This window comes from Microplitis mediator, chromosome 10 (assembly GCF_029852145.1).
Source record: "Microplitis mediator isolate UGA2020A chromosome 10, iyMicMedi2.1, whole genome shotgun sequence".
Classification (NCBI taxonomy): domain Eukaryota; kingdom Metazoa; phylum Arthropoda; class Insecta; order Hymenoptera; family Braconidae; genus Microplitis; species Microplitis mediator.
This window is the reverse complement of record NC_079978.1, coordinates 6,281,042-6,290,955: the sequence shown is the minus strand read 5'-3', so window position 1 is coordinate 6,290,955 and position 9,914 is coordinate 6,281,042. Positions and strand designations below refer to the sequence as shown.

At 29.7% G+C, this 9,914-nt stretch overlaps 1 protein-coding gene across 1 annotated transcript; it reads right to left on the bottom strand.

Annotated features, from left to right (window-relative positions):
• Positions 1-59: 59 nt before the first annotated feature.
• LOC130675798 (NF-kappa-B-repressing factor) lies at positions 60-4,339 on the bottom strand. The gene is made up of 7 exons (XM_057481660.1): positions 3,963-4,339; positions 3,758-3,891; positions 3,392-3,617; positions 1,469-1,595; positions 1,211-1,383; positions 965-1,138; positions 60-293 (listed from the first exon to the last, which is right to left on the bottom strand). The coding sequence occupies exons 1-7, from the start codon at positions 4,139-4,141 to the stop codon at positions 131-133; spliced, it is 1,176 nt and encodes a 391-aa protein (XP_057337643.1). The 5' UTR covers positions 4,142-4,339; the 3' UTR covers positions 60-130.
• Between the last annotated feature and the right edge of the window lie 5,575 nt (positions 4,340-9,914).

Sequence of the window (9,914 nt, the reverse complement as noted above, 5' to 3'; positions counted from 1 at the left end):
TAAATCTATTAAAATAATTTAACTTCCGGTTCTTTGAGAGATAAAATAAAATTTTCTAGTTGATTTAAAAAAAAACTTTATTCAGTTTAATTATTTATATTTTAAAATTATATATAATTTATCAGCTTATTTAATCATCAGTAGGAGCTTTTAATATATATTTATCAGTGATCCCACCAATTTTTAATAATTCCTTAACAAGATCACTCGGCTCTAGCTTACGCGTTATCAATAACGTTCTCTGATCCTTAGTACCATGACTTTGTGATTTTAATCCCATTCTTCTTGCACAACTATAACATTAACACATTTAATTAAACATCTCCAAGAGTAAAATATATATATTTTTAATATATATATGCGTATTAGACTGTCCCAAAAAATTCAACCGACCCTAACATATCTAGAGAATCGAACACTCTACAAAAAAAGTCTCTTATAATTTTCTGATAAATCTGACCGTTCCAAAGTCACTTTTTTACAAAAATTAAAATTTTTTTTTCTCAAATAATTAATTTGTGAAATCTGTAACTTTTCTACACATACAGTTTTATGACATTTTGCCATTAAATTGACAGTTTTGTTGGAAAAGTAAAAAAAAAACGTGAAATTTATCATAAATTTGAATTTAAGCGTCAAGAACTTCTGAACGGTTACATTTATCAAAAAATTATAAGAGATCTTTTTTATAGAGCGTTCAATTTCCTACAAGAAGATGTACTAGTTTTAATAATTCATTCAGTTGATGAGTTATAAAATTTCTAATTAAAAAAAAAATATTTCCCATTTTATTTAAATAGGAAATCTTATTTAGGCAAGCGCGCGTTTTCTAATTGAGTTTGAGGGCCAAACGGTACCCAATTTTTCATGTTACATCCAACATAATTTTCACATGAGTCCGAAAAAAAAACATCGATTTTTCTGGCACAGTCTAATATATAAGTACATATAATAAAATACGTACTCGTGCATAATTGCGCGTTCATCGTTTGTGAAATCAGCAAATACTAGGTAATTATGTGTATCGCTTTCTCGTATGTATTGATACAACGTCTGCTGGCATTTTCTCTTGAACAGACCCATGTTATCCGAGGTCAACTTCAATCCGAACCCTGATCGCGATATTTGTCGCTTAAGTCTACAATAAAATGTTATTATAAATGACTAAATTCTCAATTTACAAAAATAACAAAAAAGATCAAGTACTTACGTAACGGGTTCAGTGATACCCTGCTCCGACTTCCCTAGACCACCGCCAGCCCAGCCCATCAACTTCATCAGTTTAGCTCCAACACCATCTGATTGAAGCGAATTATCATTAGGGTCATCTGCCTTTAATTCTGATTGTTTCCCACTCAAGTTAACTTTCCAATCGTCTTTTATCTAAAATAACATTCAGCAAAACAAGTAATTAATTATCTTCTTCCGGCTACGAATAACAAACAATTATTTATTGGCTCATAAATACCTCAATAGTATAATAATATTTTTGAAGAACAGCTAGACCTTTCTTGGCAGCATCAGCTTTCGATGCTTTCTTTGTACTGCCAGCTCCTTCGGACACTTTCTTACCATTTATAAAAAACTCACACCGACTGTAATTAAATTTATCCATTAATATTTATTACCAGCGCAATAAAAGTTTTATATTATACTTAAAATTATACATAAACTGTTTAAATTTTTTAATTATAATGACTAGAATAACAAAAATAAAACTTAAAAACTATTTTTCTCTATTCATCAAATGTAAGTAAAAAAATTAACAAAATTATAAAATAATTTATAGATAATTTGTAATTATAGTCTGAGGATGTGAGGATTGGGCTCACGAAATATCACCAAAACAATAAAACAATTTAAAGAGATCAGAAGTCTGCCTCTATTTAAAACCGATAAAAAATGTATCCCAAGTAGCACACTTGCCTTCGTGACATCTATAAGATATCAGTTCTTAGACAGATCGATAAGGCAAAAATATGTTGACAAAACGATCAGAAATTAATGTCACCGAAAAAATGTCTACTTTAAAGATTTAACACAAGTGACAACAAAAAGTAAATTACAAATAGTGGTAAAATAAGTCATCTAAATGGCTTTTAAATTGATATGAAACAGGAAAAACAACACAAATTTTCCCCGTCCCCGGAACCAATATTTGCATGTCGGATTAATACCAAAAAAGGTGACTTTGAGACAAAAAAAAATTTGTCATCCTTTTAAAAAACATCTTGAAGTTGTCTCTGTGCTACTTGGGATATATCTACATATATGTATTTAAATTTTCTAAAACAATAAAAAAAAAAGTTTTGTAGGGTAAGAGCACCAGTACTCAGCCCCTAACCAGTAACCAGCCGGTCATATACCTTAACATTGGCTCAAAATATATATAGATATAATGTTGTTGTTAATGGTAATGATGTAATTCCAACTTTGATTGCCACAAATTTACATAATAATATATTAAATAAATGGATTGCTGTTACTTGATGAATTGTGTAAAGTTTTATTATTTTAACTTATGTAATATTTGGACATAAAGAATTTGTATTGAGGTAACTTGTTATTGAATATAGTGTTGGATCACTATACATACATTGCTATTATTTGTTTTTAATTATATAATTTTTATTTACACGGAAAAAAATGTTGGCTCGAAACCTACCAATTTGTATTATGCTGTCGCTCTGATTAAACAACTGAATTCGAACGAATTAAAAATTTTAATTCTCCACAATTCTGTTAAATTCGGTAAGACAGAATTTAAAAGAATTCAAAAATTATTTTCGAATTAAACAGAATAGAATTACTTAAATTCGTTTCAATTTGGATTAATTCTAGTTTTCCTGCCGAATTAGACAGAATTCTTTTTTAAGTTAGGTACCGAATTCATCTGAATTATATAGAATTAAAAATTCAATTCTGTTTAATTCGATCGAATTCAGTTGTTTAATCAGGGCGAGCAAACTTGAAACAGGAATAAAAGAATCCAAAAAATTATTATGCTGTATCACAGTACTTACTACGCGCAAGAAACTTATCGATAAGCTTTAATAAAAATTACTTTCATACATTATAATTGTGATGCAGCATAATAATTTTTTATAAGAATATAATAACTTGTCGGATTCTTTACTTCCTGTTTCGTTTGGTCGGCAGCATAATAAAAATTAGTAGGTTTCGAGCCAACATTTTTCTCCGTGTAGTTTTGCTGATCAAGTCAAAATATAGTTGACGAAACGTTCAAATAATTAATGATTTAATTCTTTTATTCCTCGTCCAAATTCCTGAGATTAAAAATTATTTATAGATTTAATTTAACATCAACTGGCTGGGTACTGGTTTGGGACTGGGTACTGGTGCTCTTACCCTACTTGGTGTTAATAATTACCATTGAAGAATTTGTGCCATATGAAACTTCCACTCGATTCGCTGGCCACTCATTTTCACCGAAGAATCCAGAGTCATTTGAGGAGAACTATTCGGGTAATCTAATAAAACTAAATTACCAAATGGCTGACTCGTTATTTTCATTCTTTTACTGGGATTATCTTCGGCATCGCTACATCTTTTACTCGTGGATGTTGACGCGGCGTCGGTGTGAGGAGTATTATGTCCTGAACAAAATACATATCCGTTGTTTAGCACAAATATTAAGTATACAAATATCATTAGTAAAAAAAATAATAATAATAAAAAGTATACTGATTCCTTCCAGGCTATACATTTTTTCAAGATAACTCACAATTTTTTGTACCTTTCACCTTGGAGCTAGCGGCGTCGGAAGCTTTGACAAACGTCCTCTGCAATTTCGACTTTTGCTTCTCCCTAAAATCTCTCGCCACATCTTGCGACAGCTCTGCTACCAAGTCCATCGTTTCTTTAGGATACCTTGCATAAATTTAAATAAATTAGCAATCATAAAATCTAAAACTTGTCAGTAAATTAAATTTAAAACTTACTTGCATCCCAGAAGCTCAATATTAGTAAACACTTGGGCCAAACAAACCAACTGGTCCTCAGGGTAATCATTTTTGTGAGCCTCAAGGAAGTTTTTTCTCAACTCCCAATGATCGTCGCACTCATACTCCAATTTGTGTTTCTCGACATCCCAGTCCGTGTTAAAATTCTGCTTGGACATTTTTTAGAAATAAATAAAATCAATAAACTTGCGATTATACCCACGGGCTGCAGTCTTTTGTTAAAAGTAAACAAAAATTTAAAGTAAACAGGCAGTTTATTTTCTCGACAATTGATTATTTTACACGTGAACTTGCTAATAAATCTATAGCAGGCCAAGTTTAGACTCTAGACACCATCGTTACAAAACAATATCACTTTTGCCACCTACACGTTGTCTATGGCAGCTCAAAAAAATAAAATTCATTCATTTTACTCAGTCGGTAAATCCGACAAGTTTTTGAAAATTATGATACTGAAGTTAGCTGACGTCTAAAAATTTTTGGTTTTTTTCAAAACAATAAATTATAAAATAAAAATATTTAAAAAAATTATGATACTGAAGTTAGCCGACGTCTAGTAATTTTTGGATTTTTAAAAAAATGATAAATTATAAAACAAAATATTGATAAAAATTGCACTTATAGTCTTTTTAATTTTCTACATGTACATTTTTTCAGATTCTTTTTTTATTCAAATTTAATTGTTCAAAATAAAATCCTAAAATTTTTAATTGTCTGCTAACTTCAGGATCATAAAAAATCGTCATTTTAAACATGACTGGAATTTAAATAAAATAATAACAAGAAATTATAAATATGTGAACTATATATATATATATATATATATATTTTTAAAAAAAATTTAATTATTAATCAGTCATTTAGTTATCAATAAAATGATATAAAACACAAAATTTAATTTATTTCCTGATGATAAAGAATACGAGTGTAAATATGATCCTGAAGTTAACAGACAATTAAAAAATCTTTGGATTTTTTTTTTCAACAAATCGATTACAAAAAAATAAAAACTAAAAATATGGACATGTAGAAAATTAAAAAAAAACTACAGGTGCAATTTTGCAAGACTCATGATGCGAAGCATCAGAGTGTGCTTTACGATCGAAAAATTTTTTTCGCCTCACTTCGGCAACTATTTCAATTATTATACCCTTGTTAGTTCACGGAATCAAGATATTTTGCATACTATTTTGAAGATAATTTAATGGAGATTAGTTCGATACTTGTCACAAATTTATTTAGTTCAATGAAAACGGAAAAAACATCAAAACAGTTAAAAAAAAATTTCCTGTCCGTCAAGTATGGAACCCGTATACATGATAACTTGCGAAAAAATCCAGTAATTGAATCGATTTTTTTTTTTTTTAAATTCTTTGATTGATTTGTAGGTCTCTATTGCAAATGGCTAGGTAACTCAGTGTCGTTTAATTATAATTAGTAAAAGAATAAAAAAGGCTGTATAACTATATCTATATACATAAATTCAACGACAACTTTATTCATTAGTATATACTTATAGCGACATCTATGTCGATAAAAGTATGAATTTACCTCATGATTATTCAGAATCACCTGAATTCACAATCATCTTTATTCCATTATTTTGTATAGGCGAAATAAAAAATCCTACCAAAAACAGATTCATTGTATAAAATCGCGCCAAGTACACGTTTAAAATATTTTACAATTAAGAAAAGATTCTTTTTACAAAAAAAAAATGAATCAAATCGAAAAAATACCAAGTACCTAATATAATTTGAAATCATGGAAAACATTTTCATAGAATTGAAAAAAAAAAAATTTCAATATACTTGGTATGCGTTACTAAATTTATTCCAGCAAAATTGATTTTGTATATAAATTATTTTCGAATAAAATTGAATGATATTCTTTTTTTTCCAGTTCATAGGCACACCAAGAACAGCGGAATTTTTTTTTTCTAAAAAGAAAAAAAAATCAAGAAACATATATGAGTGTAAATGTATCTGACAATTAGCAATTTTAAAATTTTGAAATAAATGAATAAAATTTATGTATCCAAGCAGCAGAGACAACTTTAAGACGTCACAGAGATATCTTTTGAAAGGACACGAAAAATTGTATTTTGTCTCAAACCTAAGTTTCCTTAAATCTATAAGACGGACAAATTTTAGTCCTACACGGAAAGAAAATTATGGCAGCGGTTCCCATAATTTTGTGAAATTTTTTCCTATACCAACATAGGAATTACGACCATAAATTATGGGAGCGGTTCCTATAATTATAGGAATGTTTCCCATAATTATAGGAATAGTTCCTATAATTATGGGAATGATACCCATAACACTATAGGAATAATATTATGGGAATGATTCCCATAATGCAACTGGAATGGTTCCTATACCATTATGGGAATCATTCCCATAATATTATGGGAATAGTTCCCATACTATTATAGGAACCATTCCTATAATATTATGGGAATGGTTCCCATATTATCATGAAAAAATTAATTTAAAGAAGTGTGGTAATCACTTCTACAATACACAGAAATATTATTAAACATAAAAACAAAAATTCAAAAATTGAAAAAAAAAATCGTATTTGGCAAAAAAACATTAAAATTTTTAACAAGAATTTTTTGTCAGCACAAAACATTCAAGAAAATTCAAATGTTGGGAAATTTCTACATTATTGTGCAAAAAAAGAATTTTATGATATTATAGGGATGGTTCCCATAACATTATGGGAATAGTTCCTATACCAATATAGGAACCATTCCCATAATAGTATGGGAATGATTCCCATACCATTATGGGAATGATTCCCATACCATTATGGGAATGGTTCCTATATTGGTATAGGAACTATTCTTATAATATTATAGGAACCATTCCCATAATGGTATGGGAACCATTCCCATAATGGTATGGGAACCATTCCCATAATGGTATGGGAACTATTCTCATACTATTATGGGGATGGTTCCCATAATATATGGGAACCATTCCTATAGTAGTATAGGTACTATTCCCATACCATTATGGGAACCATTCCCATAATGCATAGGAAAAGTTACCATAATTTTCTTTCCGTGTAGGAGTCATAGAATTTTAGTCATAGAAAGTTTGTCTTTTGTTTCCTGTCTTAAAAAAGTCACGTCAATCAAAAAATCGTTTAGATGACGATTCCGATCATTTATCGGCTCTCTCATTAATTTTAACATGTAACGTAATAAAATATGTACCGAGATTTTGATGACTAATGATCTAGGTCCAATTATTAGTAATATTAAATTAAAGGGTTGAAAATTAATAAGGTTTATATTTAACTTATAAATAATAAATTTATTCACAATCCGAAAAATTGAACATTCACATAAATCAAATACAATTGACTTAATTGTAAAAATTACCTCAATACTACTTAATTAGTTTAAAAAAAAAAGTTTTTTGGAAGATTAATAATAACAATTAAAGTATAAATAATTGTTAATGATATTAAGTGAAATATATAAAAATTGATTAGATTTATATTTAACTTATAAATACATTATATATTTACGATAAAAAAAATTAAATATGCATATTAAACTGATACAACCCAAACAGTGTTCAAGTCGGAATGACTGCTTTACTTGGTCTTCTTGAAGGCGTCCTCCAGAAGTCTTATAATGACTGCTTAAAGGTGTCATTTTCAAGAACTCTTAATTAAGAGTTCTTGAAGACACCATAAATAAGACGTCAGTTTTGTGACGTCTTGATGTATTCTTTTTTTTAACTCCTTTGAAGTCAAAATTAAGTCAAAATTAAGACCTCCTTAAGACGTCATGATAAGTTCATACTGAAGTCTTATTTGCGAAGTCAGGAAAAAGAACTCTTTGAGAACTCATTGTAAAGACGCCGGACTGAGTTCGCTAGGTGGCTCATTCGACATCTTGAGAACTTTTTAAAGACTTCTTAAACATGTTGATAAGACGTCCAAATCATAAATAAAACCTCATTCAGAACTCATCAAGACGTCATTTTGCTATCTGGGAATCGACGTAATTGTAAAAATTATAAACTTAATACTACTTAATTAGTACGGTTTCATTATTTTCTAACTCTTCTTTTAGAAATAACGCGTTGGCGAAATTCTCCAAGTCATTATAGGGTAGATAGTTGCAGATATGCAAGATGCAATAGAATGGTAGACGACAAAAAACCTGGGTAACATAATGTGAGATCTTCGAAAATTTATCCAGAAGCTCAATGCGTTTCTTAGTTTGCTCTAACCGTAGCTCAATTCTCGATATATGTCGTGATCTCTTCTGAGTGGCGATATTTATAGCTGTACAAAAGCTTTGATCTTTCGCTAATTGTAAAAATTTTGAATCACTTGTGGTTAAAATATCAAAAATAGACATACTTTTACTACCGAAAGTTATCAAGGTATCCATCCAGGAAACGATGGCGACATGTACACGGACGTCCGTTGATTGTACAATATAGTCAGGAGAGTCTTCAATAAAATGTTCCATGATCAGAATTTCCTCTTTGGGTACAGGTAAACCGAGTATCTGCCTGAGTCGTAGATCCTCTATGATACATACTTTGGTTTCACAGATATTTATAATGGAAGAAGGATCGAGACTTCGAAACTTATTGAAAGCCTTAGTTGCATAGAATAGAGGTCTAAAATTTTCCGAATACGTATAATACGGTAATAAATAGGGTAATAAGCAATGAATACTTTGAAAAGCGACCATATTTACGAATAACGTTCCTGGATCTCCGTTTATCGTAATATTTATGTCAGCTCCAGCTCTGATAAGGAGCAACATGATATCTGATATCCTCCATGTGAGTATTGATTCTGCGATAGTCTGTCTAAATTGGATTTGATTCTTTAGCAAATAATGGAGTGCAGTAAAGCCATCATTGTCGCGAATGTTTATATCATTTTTAGTCATTACAATGAGCAAGGATTTCACGATATTTTCTTGAAGTTTATGAACTGCACACATCAATAATGTTCTGTTCGAACGACTTTTGATTCTAACATCAGCATTATGTCGGATCAAAATATTTACTAAACGGCAATTGTTTTTGAGAACCGCATAAATCAATGGGGTCATTCGAAACTCAAAATCTTTGAACCACTCATCGTCTTTTGAAGATATAAAATCAAATTTATCTTTATATTTTATATAAAGACGTGGGCTCAACTCAAAGTTAATATTCGCGCCAGTATTCAAAAGTAATTCAACAATTTCATATTTTGCTGATAAAACAACCATAGTTATTGGCCGAGCACCATCATCAGCAATTTTATTTGGATCCACATTGTATGTCAAAAGTAATGATTTTACGCAATCATACTCACCACGCATACAAGCAATATGGAGTATAGTATAACCAGTAAATAGATTATCAAGTTTCAAATAACCAAGTTTCTCTTGTTTTAACATTGTTTCAACAAAATTGACGTTGTTCGTTTCGATAGCATTGAATAAATCTTTAAACTTACCCATAACTTTGTCAAGTTCGCGGTACATTGCTAGATTAAGATCCATTTCAAAAATTATTGTTTGATTAAAATTTATTTGATAAGTAGTTGATTCCTCACTTATTAATAAGCACCACTAGTATTTCATATTATTTTTTATACTATTTAAGTTTTTGAGATTATGAAATTATTAAAGTTCTTGAGGATATGTATAATATACACAAACACTCATACAACAGAATGATCAGATGTAAGTACTAAGTAATTGCATCGTTAATTACCAAACATAGCCATGTTTTTTTTCTTGTTAGCTAGTGTCTGATGTCTCGGCTTGCAGGCACACCGTCAAAAGTAAAAATTTCAAAAGTATACCAACTTCAGAAACTCACAGCTAGGAATGTAAACAATAAAGATGGTTCATAATTCAGAATGACAAATTATCACCTTGTCAAAAACATCGAA

What these genes read in the sequence shown, in the direction of transcription:
- LOC130675798 (XM_057481660.1), bottom strand. Translation starts at nt 4,141, where the DNA reads ATGTCCAAGCAGAATTTTAACACGGACTGGGATGTCGAGAAACACAAA. An exon ending in ATTGAGCTTCTGGGATGCAA is followed by an intron (nt 3,892 to 3,962) that starts GTAAGTTTTAAA and finishes AATTTATGCAAG; the next exon opens with GTATCCTAAAGAAACGATGG. An exon ending in AATATTATTATACTATTGAG is followed by an intron (nt 1,384 to 1,468) that starts GTATTTATGAGC and finishes ATGTTATTTTAG; the next exon opens with ATAAAAGACGATTGGAAAGT.